Here is a 16846-nt window from a genome sequence, read left to right as displayed (position 1 = left end):
AAAATTTCGTTAAACTTTTACCAGAGAGAGAGAGAGAGGAGAGAGAGAGAGAGATTACATGTCAATGGGAGACTCGATGATCTATGCGATGGGTATGAAGCCCCGCATGCTTGTGCACACCCGACAGATAATATAACATGACTGTGGCACAAATTTGGAACTCGGACAGACAAACATGCTACAAGAACTTAGAAAAGAGGAAATCTCAAAGATTTAAAAGACCCCTAGGGTATTGAACCCACACCCACCATCATTTCTGCAAAGAGGATACACCTTTGGTTGCTAAAAGATGACAGTTGTTCAGACTTCGCAAGGAGGAAGCTTTGTGCATGTGGGCGTGGGCGGGCATGCGTCTGCGTGCGTGCATGTGTGTGTGTGTGTGTGTGTGTGAAGTACTTTCAAAACTGCTCAATGCAAGATGTCAGCTCCTGAAAAGTGACGAGACATGATGGTTGCTCGCAAGGTCACTAGCTCTTTTAAAATATATTACATCATGCCACTATAACACCAGCTATACTGACTACAACACCACTAGCTATACACTATGGACTTCAGACTCTTGTATTTGCACACACAGACTAGCCTGTGGCAGAATTTCCTTTGACCAATGTTCAAATTTCTAAAGTACACCTTGCCACTACATCAACAGTGTGCTGCAGTCTTGACATAACATCAAACCAAGAAGTTCTGGCAAAGCCAGTTTTCAACCGCAATAAATATATTCTCCCAAACCTTAGGAGATTCTGTGCATAGTACGCATCTTTTGCTTCAATGTTAGGAATTACAAGACCAACAAAGCAGCTTCCACAATCAAACTCTTCAGAGAAAAGTCATTTGGGCGTACTTTTCAACTTCCTTCTCTTCTCTTCATCGAGCAAATCCTAAATTACTATGCATACTCTGCAAAAATGTAAGCCCCACTCCATAAGTGTCCCAACTTCATTACCTCCTCCGTCGCTTTGGCTCTGGCTGTTTTTTAAAAACCATGCAAGAAAAGAGAGGGGCAAAAGAAATTAGAAGTTTGAAAGACTGCTTAGACGATGAAGTAGGATATAACCTCTCTCACTAAATCTAGATGGTTATCCATGAATGAAAAAAGAGCTGCATGTAAGTTTCAAAGAGTGCCTAGACTATGAACTAGCACCTCTCTCGCTAAATCTAGATGGTGATTCATGAATGAAAAAAGAGCTGGCATGCGTATGTTCTCCATCCTCAGTAAGTTTCAAAGAGTGCCTAGACTATGAACTAGCACCTCTCTCGCTAAATCTAGATGGTGATTCATGAATGAAAAAAGAGCTGGCATGCGTATGTTCTCCATCCTCAAATACAATCCATTACAAGCCTCTTCCTCCAGATCCAAATTGCAACGATCAAAATGTCCCCTAAAATGCTCAATCTGCACAATACTTTCCACTTTCCAAAGAAATGCAGCCTCACACATCCCAAGATCTGACATGTCCATAAGCTGTTCAGCTAATTCATTCTACCAAGTAAACATTAAATAGAGGCATAAATTCAGATGGATCCAGGAACATCCCCATACTCGCCATCTAGGTGTGATCATGATAGTTAACCACAACATTGCAAACCACCAACTTAGCACCTATGACATCCCACACTCACACATGAAAACGAATGATATAAAAGCCTTCATGCTGACTTTCCTTTTTAAACTACGGAGATGAGGTGCAGAGTCTGCCGTGATAAAACCACAAGCCACATACACTGACACACGCCAGCTTGGAAAACCAAAAAGATATATGAGATCAACCAAATTACAAGGTATGACAATCAAAAGTGAACGTGTGAAGCTTCCCTCAAAAGCCAAAATAACAAGCCAAACTATAACACCTACTTGATCTTCAAATGCCTGCACGGGAGGAACAGAAGCATAATTACCATATTGACCTTTCATACATCTAAGTCATGATACTAGAATGTTTCCACAGAGAGAGAGTCTCTCTCTCTAACACAACATGAGACCACTGTCTTTTATTTCGCTATCCATAAAACAGTCAATACTAAGGTATCCGTCTTCACCAATATTGTTGAAAATCTTATTGTGTTTATGCATTTCAAAAAAATAATAAATTTGCAAAAAGAAGCAAGACAATTACTAAGGAGATAGCGTTAACATCACAACATTATAGCAACATTCTCTTTGTTAGAAATGACCCAAAAGAGGGTACGCACAGCGGAAGACTTACAGTAATGCCCACGAGCTCACACAGTGTGTGTGTGGGGTGTGGAATCACAAACTTCTTTACTTAATGTGCGTCACATAGATTAGATGTGCAGACTCATCAATAGACAATGAACCAGCCAGATAGAGAAACCACCAAAATATATTTCCGTCCAAAACTATGGACACAATACAAAAGATATAGATCCAGAGTCCCACCAATGGTGTGGTCCTCTGATCTTACCACAAGGTCCTTCTCCTATCAGCCAGTTCTCTAGACTCGAGTCCGCGTGCTCCACCTCGAGCTTCTGTAGACTATCCGTCCAAATCCCTTCCACCTTGCTGTCTTTGCACCAGCCTAGGTGGGCAGCTCTCTCAGCTCTTAGTCTGCAGCTCCTTGTGCTCCCTTCACCTCCTGAACATAGGCCCAAGGGAAGCTCCTTTGCTGCTACTATCTGCTGGCTGTTTGCTGCTGCAAGTGATGATGATCTCAGCACCTTGCTGCGCTGGTAGACAGCCAAGGTCCAGCCCTTCCTGGCTAAGTCTGCAGCCCTTCAAGCACCCTCTCACCTCCTGTATATAGGCCCAGAGGGTGGCTTCCTGCTGCTCCTTTCTGCCTTGGAACTGCTGGCTATGCTGGATAATGAAATGAGGCAAGTGCCTCTCCTTTTATAGGCCCTAATGGGCTGGCAAAAAACCGACCAGTCAGGCTGCCTATGGCCGACCCAAACAGGCCAACCAGGCCCTGACCTGGTCTGCCTATAAATGCCCCTTTGGGGCCCTCTTTTCTAGGGCCTTTGGCCCACACTTCAAGACAGGGTCCCAGCCCCTAGGTCTGCCCTACATGAGGCCTGGTTGGCTGGCTCCAACCAGCCCAACCAGCCTCTTCATATAGCCGACTCCCTCTGCTGGTCTGCCCTGTCCTGTTGCGCCCCTTGCCGGCACCCTGATCTGCCCATACGTGTGCGCCTCAGTTCCGTACTACTGCTGACGTTATCCGTGACCTGTTCCAGCAAGACAGTCCTCCATGGATCTACTCCTGACAGCCAGGTTCTTTTCTTCCTTGGGATACCCCACCAACCATGAATGCTCCAAATCTGTCCCAGATCCACACATCCAGGTATTCTCTCTTTGGGCACATCCTGCCCTAGGTCTCCCTCCCCCACGCTCTCCTCATTTGGGGGCTTACAGATGGGGAGGTGACCTTTCCAACACTCTTCCCCTAAAGTTTATCTACATCCTTCAAAACTACACTCAAAGGCCTTTCCTTGCCTTGAGTTACATACACTTTTCCTGTCACCTATCCTTGTATCTTGCAAATGTTTTAGAAATTAGGATTATTGTAGCGCGGCCCATCTCCCCTTTACATTAAGGATCCTTTTCGGGTCATAAGGGCAAGCTCAATATTAACTTTTTCTCCTACAAGATAGTTTTATCCCTTAACCCCCGTCATATCTTCTTAAGTTGCTCCCCCCAAGAAAAAGCATGCATGGGAAGTGCATTCCCTTGCAAGCCGTTACATAGTTATAAGAATAAGAAATCCACGAAAGTCATTTCTCCATGCACTAAAACAATGCTTAATAAATTCGTCCCAATCATTGTGACTTTGTGCTTGATGAGAAATCACCCCTGTTTTGAAAAGATGTGAAAACAGGTATTCCAAAGAGGTAAACTTATGCTTCTCAGTGTATCCAGCATTGCCTTTGGGAAACCAAAATCATCTGGGCAAGGATAGTTGGGGTTATGGGAAGCTTCATCCCATCCACTTTATCTTATTATTTGGAGTGGAGGAGTCCAAAGTCAGTCATATCAAACTCCTTCAAAAGAGTTTCTACCTTGTCTTCTCGTGGTGGTCACCGGTTATGATCAGATCATCAATGTACAAAATCATGATCATCCTTTTGTACCCCTCTGAATGGAGCTAAAAGTTAGCATCTGACAGACTCCAAAATATGTCAATCTCGGTAAAGTAGTCGTCAATGCATTGGTACCATTCTCTAGGGGCCTGTTTCAGTCCGTAGACGACCTTCTTCAGCATCTAGCATATTGCTTAGTTTGAAAGCCTTGTGGCTATTCGATGTACACCTCCTCCTCCAGCAGCCCAAAACTGTCAGCACTTTTTCTGCCCTGTGGGCTGCCGGATCTGCTGGTGGCTTTTTTGCACCCTGCTGATGCCCTTGGCTCCACCTTTTCTTGTGCCTGGAAGCACATATGACAACTCACATGGGGGCTGAGCAGTGCTCATTCAGGTGTGTCACTCGAGGGAAGACGACAAGGGAAGCTAGCCATGTCCCTACCTGAGTCGGATTGAGGAGGCCAGTAAGGCATTGAGGGTCAACAAAACAAGGCTGGCGCCACTCGTACTGCCCTTCAGCGAGCTACTGAAGTAATGGAGAAACAGCCCCTTCCTCTTTGAGTCTCCTTGGCATGGTTTGGCACTCTTGGCTTTTTCAGGTTCTACATGGTCCCTTGACGCCATGAGTTATTTTGAGCTTTTCATGTATGTATTGAATATTCCAACTTTGGGTAGCGGGTTTTATACTCGTGGTGGGGTCTCTCAACCTTAGACTAACATCAACGGCTTAGGCGGCCCCTTAGTATAATTAGAGTCCCACTGCTGCAGAATGAACTGCTTGGAGAGGCCCAAAGGCACTCCTTTTATTGGGGCTATATGCCCCAGAACAGGAAAACCTGGCCAGTCTGTAATCTTCACAGACCAGGGCCGGCCTGGCCCCTGATCTGACCCACCTGACAGACTGCCAACTGCAGTCTGCCATCTGCCAACCAGAGCTTTCTCGACCCTATATAATGGCCTTATTTGCAGGCATTTCCCCCAGCCCCTTGGCCACACTTCTGGGCTGCTATCAGGCCATACGACAGCCCTAAAGCAAGGCATACAGTCAACCAACGAAGCTTACCGGGTGGCCCATTTGGCTGCCCTAAATCTAATTTAAGGACATGTACTTCTTGCCCATGTGGCAGTCATATAGCTGCCCACATAACCGCCCTATCTCTTCCCTCTATCTCCCATTCCTTGCTGCATGTCACCCTACCCATGTCCTCCTCTGCCAAGAGTCCCCATCATCATCTGAATCATTGGCATCCTTCTTTTTCTGGGGCTTACCTTTGCCAAGCTAATCCTTGACCAATTCTTTTTCCATACGTACCATACGCATACGTCATACGAGTACAGAAGTATGATAGGAGTATGGTTCAGCCCCTGGGCTGAAACATACGTAACCCTAATTTTACCCCCAAAAAATCAGAAAAATATCGATCGTACACATTAACTTGACATAGAGGTATTACACTGTCAGCTTGAAACTTGAAACTTGTATTGATTTTAAAATCATCACTCACAAGCCATGATTCATCATTCATGAAAGACTCCAGCCTCCAAAGACTAGTCATCTAGATTCTAGATTTGATACATAGTGTCAAATGATGGAATCACAGATCATAGATCAATCATCAATACTACACCAAAACATCAAGATCAAAGGAAGTAGGTACTAGTAACTACACCAAAACATGAGAGGCAAAACATCATAAAGTAAAGGCTGCCACAGCCCGGAAATAAAGCCTGAAATGCATGACAATTCACAACCGATTAGGCTCAAGCCTCAAGCTGCATCTTTGTCCTCATCATCATCTACATCTACATCAATGCCCGCACCCTCCTCCTCATCAATATCATCCTCATTTGCCTCGCCATGGGACTCCAAAAGACTAGAGCTGCTTGAAGCTGCAGCAACGTCCATCCATCCTGTAAGTGTAACAATAGGGGCTGCAACTCTTCTCCCTCTGTATCCGCTTTCAAAGCGCAGCCTATCATCATCCTTCTCTTGTTGATCATTTCCAAGGTCACTTCTACCTTCTCAAATCCCCTTTCCTTGATTTTGGAGATGAGACGCAAATCAATATGGATGAATACTAATTTCTCGGTATTCTTTGGAAGCAACCTATTCCTTCTTTTAGTATGGATAAGAGAGAATGTGCTCCAATTCCTCTCACAAGGAGAAGCACATGTGCCTTGGGAGAGCACTCCAAGAGCTAACTGCTGCAAATTTGGTGTATGAGCCCCAAATGTCTCCCACCATTTCACCCCTTGATGCATTCTCTTTTCGTCCTTCACATCGCACAAGAAATTGTGCCTTACATGGACTTGTAAATATCCAACTCATCACATAAGATGCCTTGGCTGTCAACATCATACTTCGTGTACCCCTCTATTACATCCATCCACCCATCATACACCTCCTTGTCACCATCTGGATTTTTCTCTCTCCAAATAGGATGGAGAACAAAAGCTGCTGCATGCAATGGAGAGTGCATTATATTCCACTTGTCAACACACAAGGCTCTAACATCAGCCAGCTTTGAGGAGTCAATCCCATCAATAGTTCCAATCTTCTCGACTATCCGATCAGTGAGCTCATATACAAGTCCCATGGTAGCCCCTTCCGTATCAGCCAGGCGAAGGTTCTTCAAAATAGGTGCACAAAGCTTTACCATGAGTCTTGCATCCTGCCAAATGAAGAACCCAATATAATAGAAGACACATGTTGTGCTTTCACTGTGTGTAACACCTTCTTCCTACAATACTCATCACTGACATCCATGCGGCGCAATCCATTGAATACCCTCTAATCCAACAAGTTTGCCAACATGATAAACATGTAAGCACACCGTGTTTGTGCTGGTTTCACCAATTCCTTCTTGCTGAATTTTCTAAGCATTGCTAACACATTGAAGGCTTGACATTTGGAACAAGAAGAGCGTAGAGGCAAGCTGCAGCTGTACGGTAACCACTCACGTTTGGGGCAAGTAGAGGATAAACAAGGGATGAGGTGAAGGGCTGACTCCTGAGCAGTGAAGGGCTGAAGTGAGGGCTGACTATGTGTTGAAAAAAAGAAAGGGCAAAGGGCTGCTTATATAGGCCTTTGAGAGGGTAAAGTCGGCCATATAACGGGAGGTACGGGCGAGTCAAGTGTACGGGCAAGGTCGGGACTCATCGGGAGCGTGACAGTACAGTGTATGGATTAAAAAATGCATGCGAATTGTTTTTTATAAGGTTGGACTCCCGATTTTTTGCCCCCCAAAAAGGCACGTACAGATGGCCGTACGGTATACCATACTGACGGACGGACCGACCGACCGACGGAACGCATACAGAAAAACCATTTGTATGCGTACGGACCTAACTATGTCCTTGACCATATAGGCCTTCTCGTCAAAGTCATTTCCATCATACATCTTCATTTTTGTGCCTTCTCCCAAAACAACAATGGGGCCAGTTCCTCAAACGCAATGTGCTTTGACAGTCCTCCAGCAATGAGAGTCGTCACCAACCCTCGGATGCTTATTAACTAGCAACATTGCCAACTAGTTGCTGTCCACTTTATGACCAACTGCTGCAAGCTGATCTCTAAGAATCTTCCCTTCACTGACTCTCCTCCCACCACTAATTTTGGAGTGTGATGATTCTCCCTAGAGATCCTTTAAGATCTCTCATGCCTACTATATTGTATAGCAAACTACAGATGGGGTATCACTACATCGCAATTATCCCGATTATCATGGGGAGTGCGATTGCATCCACCACGGTGATGGTGGGTGTCAACTCCGTCCCTCTAGTTGGCCCTCATTGAGAAGATTACAGACTGGCCAAGTTGGCCAGTTTGAGGGCTTATAAAGGAGTACATTTGGGCCTCTCCAAGCAGTTCATTCTACAATAGTGCACGCAGTCAGTGACGAGCAATGCAAGGTTTGATTGACTTGGTTGGCATCCCACGAGTTTGCCCTGAAGCTCAGCTTTTACAGAGACCATTGCTTATCGAACTAAACAAAGAGCTTCATTAATCCACCACGATACACACGGATTCATCTTCCCCACTCCTTGAGCATATCAATTGGGCAGTTTCATGCTTCATCACATCGCCTTTGCATTGAGAGTGGACGGGCGAAGGGCATACCGAGAGAGGGTTTGCACTTTATGTGATCAACAAGAGATCAAGTAGGAGAAGCATTCCACTTTCAGATGCCCAGAATACTATGAGATCAGAGGTCACTATCGCTACCACTTCAAGTACGATTTTAGACCCTTGTCTAGTCTCTTGTCCTACCCAAATCAAAGAAGTCTGGCGACCTTCATCCATGAGGCCATCCAACACAAAGAGCATTTGCCCAGGACACATAGACGAGATTAGGGTGGACAGCTAGACTCCACTCACAGCATGATCATAGAGTTTTTCAAGCCAAACAACACTGACCAGTAGGGCTCAGGGAGACAACATACCCAACAACCAAAGCGAGAGAAACGGGAAATAGAGTAGCAAAGGAGCTTACATATTATATTCAATTTTAAATCACAATGAAAACGGCTGAACTGCGTCAGGGTGAAGCAGCAAACATCCAAGAGCGATGGGCAAAATACAATAAAGGAGGACTGCTTAAAACTGAGGTATGGATGAAGGAAGAGATTTCGGGCCATAGCTCCACTCCCGTCATGGTGATTTCCCAATTCACCCTGAACATAAGGTGGCTCTAGATCTTCATCTTCCAAAGGAAGGTAATTCATTCCACGGAGCTTTCCAGAGTCCCAAAGCTTGGGATGGAAAGTCTGCTTGCCATGACGAGATCTGAAAGGCTTGGGAGGGGGAGTGTGACCTTTCTATAAACTGAAAAAAGAAATCTCTTCCTGAAACAGGGTCACCTCTTTCTTAGGAGGTGCTCCTTCGTTCAAGATTGAGGGGTGTCACAAGAGTGTTGACGAGGCTCTAATGACATATGTATGCATGTGTTGTATGTACATACAATGGGGCGTCTATGCATTAAAGATGTAACTCTCTCCGTATGTACGTGTGTGCATGCGTATATAGAAGTTCAGAGAGGGTGTAGATGAGCGAGAGAATGTATTAGTTTAGAAAGGTGGAATGCTGATCACTAAGATGGAAGTGAGTCCTAGAATGTTTTTGCACGTGTGCGTGAATGTGTGTGTGAGCGCGCGCGGTTATGCCTTAATACATACACATCTAGACACGAACACACATGCATGCATACGTGTGTGTGTGTGCGCGCGTGCGTGGGTGCTCTGTGTGTGTGTGTGTATACGATGTGTGTGTGTGCGCGTTACGCCCACCAAGCCTGCCCGCTCTGCCCCTGCGACCTTCAGAAGCTCCCCTCAGTTACGTCGCCCCGCTCTTGCTCGCCTGCTTCAGCTGCTGCCGTCCGCCCCTTCTTGCCATCTGCTTTCCTCCCCGTTGCTGTGTATCATTAGAGGGGGGAAGAGAGAAGGAAGGGAGCAAGAGAGTGAGAGTGAGCGAGACACAATAGTGCGGGTGTGAAGTGATGAGTGAGCCACACCACAAACTCACTTAAGTTTTATTAGGATTAGGTTTACCCTAAGACAGTCATAGGTGTCCTAACTTTTAATTCTTTAATTAAGGGTAGGCAATGTGCCTTTACCCCAACAACCTCCCACCTAAAGGCCAATGTGCCTAAAGGGGAGAAAAGAATAAAAATTACAGCAATATACAGTTACTGTATACTAGACCATAAAGTAAGAATGGTCTCATCCTAATCCCATGATGTGGCGGCAATATGCAAACCGCTCTGTAGGCAAGCTCTTAGTGAGCAAATCTGCAGGATTATCATCAGTATGTACTTTCACAAGCTCAAGACGCTTGTCTTCCAGTACCTCCCTGATGAAATGATATTTCACTTCTATGTGCTTGGTCTTCTGATGAAAGACCGGATTCTTTGCCAACATGATAGCACTCTGACTATCACAATGCAAAACTGGTATGTCACCTGTAATGCCCAAATCTCCCACCAACCGAGTAAGCCATATTGCTTCCTTGCAAGCCTCAGTGGCTGCAACATATTCAGCTTCTGTGGTTGACAGTGCAACGCATTTCTGCAACCGAGACACCCATGATATAGCACCTCCTGCAAATGTAAAAATATAACCGGTAGTAGACTTCCGGTTATCTGCATTCCCTGCATAGTCTGAATATGTAAAACCATGCACCAATGCATCCTGCCTACCATAGCATATGCACAAGTCTTTGGTACCTTTGAGATACCTCAAGACACCTTTCACTGCTTCCCAATGCCGCTTGCCTGGATTTGCCATATACCTGCTGATGACTCCCACCGCAAAAGCAATATCCGGACGAGTGGCAACCATGGCATACATCAAAGATCCAACTGCAGATGCATACGGAACCTTGGCCATTTCAGCCTTATCATCATCTGATCTGGGGCTGTCCTTACTGCTGAGTTTTAAATGTGGAGGCAACGGGGTACTAATGGACTTCCCCCCCTCCATTTTAAACCTCTGCAGTACTTTGTCAATGTACTCTTTCTGTGACAGAAACAAAAGTCCCTTGGACCTGTCACGAGTAATACGCATGCCAAGAATATGATTTGCATCACCCAAGTCTTTCATGTCAAAAGACTTATGCAGTTGTTTCTTCAAAGCACTAATCTCATGCTGAGATTTACTGGCAATAAGCATGTCATCCACATATAGAATGAGTAGCATCAAACTGCCATCCTTTGCCCGTTTGGTGTATAAGCAATGATCGGTCTCACACCTATGATACCCTTGGGACTGCATGAATGCATCAAACTTCTTGTACCATTCTCTTGGCGCCTGCTTGAGTCCATACAAGCTCCTTTTGAGCTTACACACAAGCTGCTCTTTCCCTTTAACAGCATATCCCTCTGGCTGACTCATATAGATCTCATCATGGAGATCACCGTGAAGAAAAGCTGTCTTCACATCCATCTGACATAAATCCATGTCAGCATGAGCAACAAGAGCCAACACTGTTCTCAAAGTAGTCATCTTGACTACAGGGGAAAAGATCTCATCAAAGTCAATGCCCTTCTCCTGCTTAAATCCCTTGGCAACCAATCTGGCCTTATACCTCGGTAAAGCATTTGAATCCACTTTGACTTTGTAAACCCACTTGCATGGCAAAACTTTTCTGCCTGCAGGTAACTGCACCAAGTCCCATGTATCATTTAGAAGTAGGGAGTCCATTTCTGATTGCATGGCTTTCTCCCACTTCTTTTTCTCTGCTCTTCCCATAGCTTCCTTGAAGCTGGAAGGCTCACCACAATCTGTCAACATGATAAAATCAGCCACATTATTGGCTCCTGGAACAAACCTGACAGGAGGCCGTTGTGCACGGGAGCTCCTCCTAACAAAATGTTCCGGATTAGGCTGCTGTCCAGCCTGTTCTTCATGAATGACAGGTGGCTGTACCATCATATCTGGCTGTGCTACAGCTTCATCTGCTGGCATATCCAGTGGTACATCATTGGCAAAATCATCTGGCTGATTTCCAGCCTGTATACCCTCTTGAACAGGGTGATCTGCAGCAGGCTGCTGCTGCATATAAATGGGCATTCTTGGCTGTCCAACATCATCATAAATAACCCTCCTGTATTCCACAGGTTGCACGGGTTCCTTGTGTACACTATCTTCTTTAAAGATGACATCATTGCTGCGTATAATCTTCCGTTTAACGGGATCCCATAACCTGTACCCCATTTCACCTTCATCACCATATCCCATAAAGATGCATCTGATAGACTTTGGATCCAGCTTGGTGCGTAGATCTTTGCGTACATGAGCAAAGCACTCGCAGCCAAATACCCGTAAGTGCTTATATGAGGGTGGCTTGCCAGACCACACCTCCTCTGGCACTTTCAACTCCAAAGCCTTATTTGGTGACCTGTTAATAATGTGAACTGCTGTTTGCACGGCTTCTGCCCAAAAGCCATGGGGTAATGCAGCATAAGACAACATACATCGAACCTTCTCCTGAACAGTTCGATTCATCCGCTCACTTGCACCATTTTGAGATGCATTATGAGGGGCTGTGAGTTCCTGTTTGATGCCCTTAGCTTGGCAAAACTGCACAAAAGCATGTGACACATACTCACCCCCATTATCGGATCTGAGGCATTTCAGCCTACGACCTGTCCGATTCTCCACCTGAGCGACAAATCTCTTGAAAGCATCTAGGGCTTCTCCCTTATGCTTCAAGAAATAGACCCACACCTTACGTGTGGCATCATCAATGAAAGTAATAAAATATTTGGCACCCCCTAGTGATAACCGTGGCATCTCACACAAATCAGTGTGCACTAGATCAAGTGGTGCTCTATTCTGAGGAGTTCTCCTCCTATGAGGAGTCACAGAATGCTTGCCAAAAATACAATGATCACAAGTAGGCAAATCTGAAAAAGAGAAAGGCGGCAGATAACCCAAACGTGACAGTTCTTGCATTCCCTTAACAGACATGTGTCCCAACCGGCTATGCCACAATGAAACCTTTGGCAGCTCGGTTATGGCAACAACATGATTACCCACACTGGAAACATAAAGAGGGTACAAGGTATCACTCTTAAAACCCTCAGCCACTACAGTATGGCCATCAGTAATCACCCATTTGGAATCCCCAAATGTGGTGTGGTAACCACTGTCATCCAATAAGCCAGTGCTAATCAGATTTTTCTTGATTTGCGGCACATGGCGAACACCATCAAGCATAAATGACTGTCCATCAGGAAGTACTATCTGTATACTGCCAATCCCTGCAATCTGACATGCATAGTTGTTCCCAAGATGAACAACTCCATGAGTACCTGTGTAGGAAGTAAACCACTCCCTATGAGGTGTAACATGAAAAGAGGCACCTGAATCCAAGAGCCAGGTATGCATGTCATGGCCATCAATAACCAAAGCATGTGCTATTACAGCAGAAGAGCATAAAACATCATGTATGTCACTGTCACTGTCCTCTGCTGCAACATTCACTGCATCCAAGTCATCTGCCTTAGCCTTGCCTTTGCCTTTGCTTGCATTTCCTGCATCCTTCGTTTCAGCCTTCTTGGCTTTCTGATCCCGTATGAACTTGAAGCACTTCGACTTCACATGTCCCTTCTTGCCACAATAAAAGCATTCAATGTCCTTTTTGCCACGGGACTGACTACGGGATTTGGACTTACTAGCAGATCTCCCCTTCTGCTGAGTCCTGCCTCTGTCCTGTACCTGCAAAGCACTTGAAGACTTGCTGCCCGCATTATTCTTCCTGCTCATCTCCTCCATAAGGAGAGAGCTCTCTACATCAGCATAAATAAGAGTGGCATTTGAGTTTGACAGGGTGGTCTTGAAAGTGTCCCAACTCTCAGGAAGAGTACACAACAAGAAAGTAGCCTTGAACTCCTCATCAAGGTTCAACCCCTGTGCAATCAGCTGTGTAAAGATAGCATTGAACTCACTCAAGTGTGAGGTCATAGCTGTACCTTCCTTCATGCGAAGATCGACCAGCTTCTTCAGCCAATAAACCTTACTGGCTGAGCTCTTTTGGGCATACAGTTCTTCTAGTCTTTGCCATAGACCATAAGAGGTCTTTTCAGCCTGTACATTGAACACAAGAGTGTCTGAAATAGTGAGCATGATAGCTGCCCTCGCAGACAGATCAAGCTCTTCCCAGTCATCAGCTGCCATATCAGATGGCTTGACACCCTTTACCCTTATGGGCTTAGCAATCTTCTTTAACAGAAGAACATTCAAGCACTGTTCTGCCCATAATGCATAGTTATGTGCTCCTTCCAGTTTCTTTATGTTCAGAATTGAAGAATCACCTCCTCCTGATGCCATATCAGATGAGGAAAGTACCTGACTCCCTGGAAGTAAAAAGACTGAATAAAAAAGTTCTGATTTCTCAGAAAAGCCTGCTCTATTCAAGAGCCAGAAGCACTCTCAAAGGTGCTGTTTTTACTGTCAGTAAAATCTGCAGCAAAACAGTAAATGTCCCTGCAAATACTGTACCTTCTGACAAACTGTTCTGAGCTCAAAAAGGCATAAAAACAGTAATTTCAGACTGCTGCTGCTGCTCAACAAGAGCTTAACAGTGCATAATTATCTGACAAAACCACCAACACTGCTGTAAACTCTGCTGTACTGACTGTACTGATCACTTCTCCCACCTCAGATGAGGTATGTCACTGACTCAAATTGCAGAAACCACTTGACAAACACCCCAAAAAACAGTAAATGACCCTTCAGCCTGTCACAAAACCTGCAACAGTAAATGGGATAAATCCCAAGCAATCACCCTTATACCAAGGGGAGAAAATGCATCTGAAGATCTCTGTCGGTAACCCAAGTGCTATCAAACAAGGTCTGGACAAAAGCCCCTTGATCTGACACCTGAATCAAGTGGAGAACACCTCAACACTGAGGTAGCATGCAAAATGAAATCTCTCTGACACTTATACCTGACAATGTGTAATGCAGAGACTGCTTCTGTGTACTCGGTAACAACACAACTCACAACGTACAGACACCAGGAAGAAAATCTTTTGAGCACTGTCAACGATGGGCAGTTAGGGACCGAGTAAACTCGATGCGCCCTGACCAAGCGTGGCTCAACTGAGATTTTCAAAGTGCGTACAAAGAATGTGACCTGCAACAAATGTCACCAAATGCACTGCGGAAATAAAGCAAATGTGTGCTCCCTGGATACACACTGCCTCAAGGCATATACTGCATACACATCCAGGCAAAAACCCTTTGATAAAATCACCCAAAACTGAGATTTTCACTCAGTAAATGCATAGAAACTCCTGCTGTACTGCTGTCCTTCTTGTAGTGCTGTACTTCTTGTAGCACGCGCTTCCCCAAAAAAAAACTTTGCAGCAAAAAACACCAAATACTGCGTTCGACTCCAACCCCTGTGTATCTGCAGACGGACTGTCGTCCGTACCTGGGACAGTCTGTCGTCCGTACCTGTTTACGGATGTCCGTACGACTGTACGGACAGTCCGTACAGCAGATGTACTGTATAGCACAGCAGCTATGCTGCTGGACTGCAGCAGGCTGGCGACGCCTACGCCTAGTAGCAGCTGCTATGAAGCAGCTGGCTGCTTGCTGGATGCAATGCCACGAGCTGCAGCTAGCAGCTCATGTGTACGGCGCCACCCGCGACCAGCGACCTGCTCCGAAAAAAAAAGCTTGCAGATCTGCGCCGAAATGCGCCCGCCTGCGCCGCTCTGTTGCCCTCGAAGTGCGCCGCTCTGATGCCCTCGAAATGCGCCGCTCTGATGCCCTCGAAATGCGCCGCTCTGATGCCCTGACGATGCCCGCGCAGATCTGGCCGCCCTGCAGTTCGCGACCGCCGTACGGCTCTGCGCCCTGGTCCGTACGGTCGTACGGACGAAGTACGGCAGTACGGAACTGTCCGTACGTCCGTACGGTACGGATTAGGTCGAGGTAGAGGGGGCTGGGTAGGGAAGGGGGGAGCAAAGTAGGCTCTGATACCAGTTTAGAGGGGGGAAGAGAGAAGGAAGGGAGCAAGAGAGTGAGAGTGAGCGAGACACAATAGTGCGGGTGTGAAGTGATGAGTGAGCCACACCACAAACTCACTTAAGTTTTATTAGGATTAGGTTTACCCTATGACTGTCTTAAGACAGTCATAGGTGTCCTAACTTTTAATTCTTTAATTAAGGGTAGGCAATGTGCCTTTACCCCAACATATCACCCGTCCATAACTGTGCATAATCCTTGCTGCCCTCTTTCGCTTCATCAATTCTGCCCTACTCACCTCCATGGAGGACCATATTAAAAGCTATTCTCGGAAGGACTTGTCCCGGGACCCCAAAAGACAGCAAGACGAATTCTCTACCTCAGCCTCTGAAGATGCTCACTATGTTTTCGACATGCTCAAGGATGAATTCCACCACAGCCGGAAGGAGTGAGCCAAACCTCCCCCGGCCCTTAAGTATAAGCTGAAGCTGCCCTCATTGGTTACTCCTCTCCTGAAGTTTTCTCAGCAAGCAGTTATCATTTTCTTCCCTGGGAAGTTACCTTCTACAAATGATGTGGCTCAGTGGGTTCAGGCTTTGTTGGGAGGTTGCTTTGTTGAAGGAGTATACTTTGCTTCTCGAGGTTTTTATGAAGTGCACTTTTTGAATGCCTCATATCGTCAGCAGATATTGGAGATGTCTCCTCTATTCTATGGCAGACAAATGGTGCATGTCATGCCATGGTCGCCAAATAAGGATTATCACGGTCTCATTCGGCATCACTGCCCTGTATGGGTTGAGGTAGTGGATTTTCCGGATTATATGAGGGCTGAGCTACCAAGTCTGGCAGCTACTTTGGGGCAAGTTGTATGCCCACCCCGTCCTTCGGGTAATTTGTGTTCTTTGGGATACAGATCACCCAACCCCTCCTTCCATTGCGGTAGAGGTGGAAGATGTTCCCTTGGGCAGGTGCTTGTTTTACTTGTCATAAATTTGGCCATCTAGCTTCACAGTGTCCTGCAACACTGCATCAGCTCCCACCTACAGCTATTGCTCCAGAAAATACTAGCAAGTTGGGTGATGTGGCATCTAAATCTGTTCTTCCCAAAGAAAGTGTGGTCCAAGTTTCAGCCAAGCAAAAGGATAAGGGAAAGGGCAAAATTTCAGAATCTAATGCCTCTCCCCAGGGTGCCTGGCAGCAACCCAAAAAGGTATTTGCGCTTAAGCCACGACCGTTACAATCTCGGCATTGGGATGCCTCTAATTCCACCCCTGGTCAGGCCTCTATCCTTGCTGATAGCTTGACTTCTCGACTATGGGTTGATGTGCTCAAGA

At 45.9% G+C, this 16846-nt stretch overlaps 1 protein-coding gene across 1 annotated transcript in view; it reads right to left on the bottom strand.

The window, feature by feature from the left end:
• Positions 1 to 610: 610 nt before the first annotated feature.
• The window catches only part of LOC147896313 (chromatin remodeling protein EBS-like), a 49448-nt gene continuing 33212 nt past the window's right edge, over positions 611 to 16846 (bottom strand). The window contains exon 5 of the mRNA XM_087382369.1: positions 611 to 969. Coding sequence (XP_087238495.1) covers positions 943 to 969 — 27 coding nt within the window. The 3' untranslated portion in view covers positions 611 to 942. The remainder of the gene's footprint in view (positions 970 to 16846) is intronic.

This window comes from Dipteris shenzhenensis, chromosome 12 (genome assembly GCF_047967505.1).
Source record: "Dipteris shenzhenensis isolate YYH24624 ecotype China chromosome 12, Dip_SZ_1.0, whole genome shotgun sequence".
Lineage (NCBI taxonomy): Eukaryota > Viridiplantae > Streptophyta > Polypodiopsida > Gleicheniales > Dipteridaceae > Dipteris > Dipteris shenzhenensis.
This window is presented reverse-complemented; position numbering and strand designations above follow the sequence as displayed.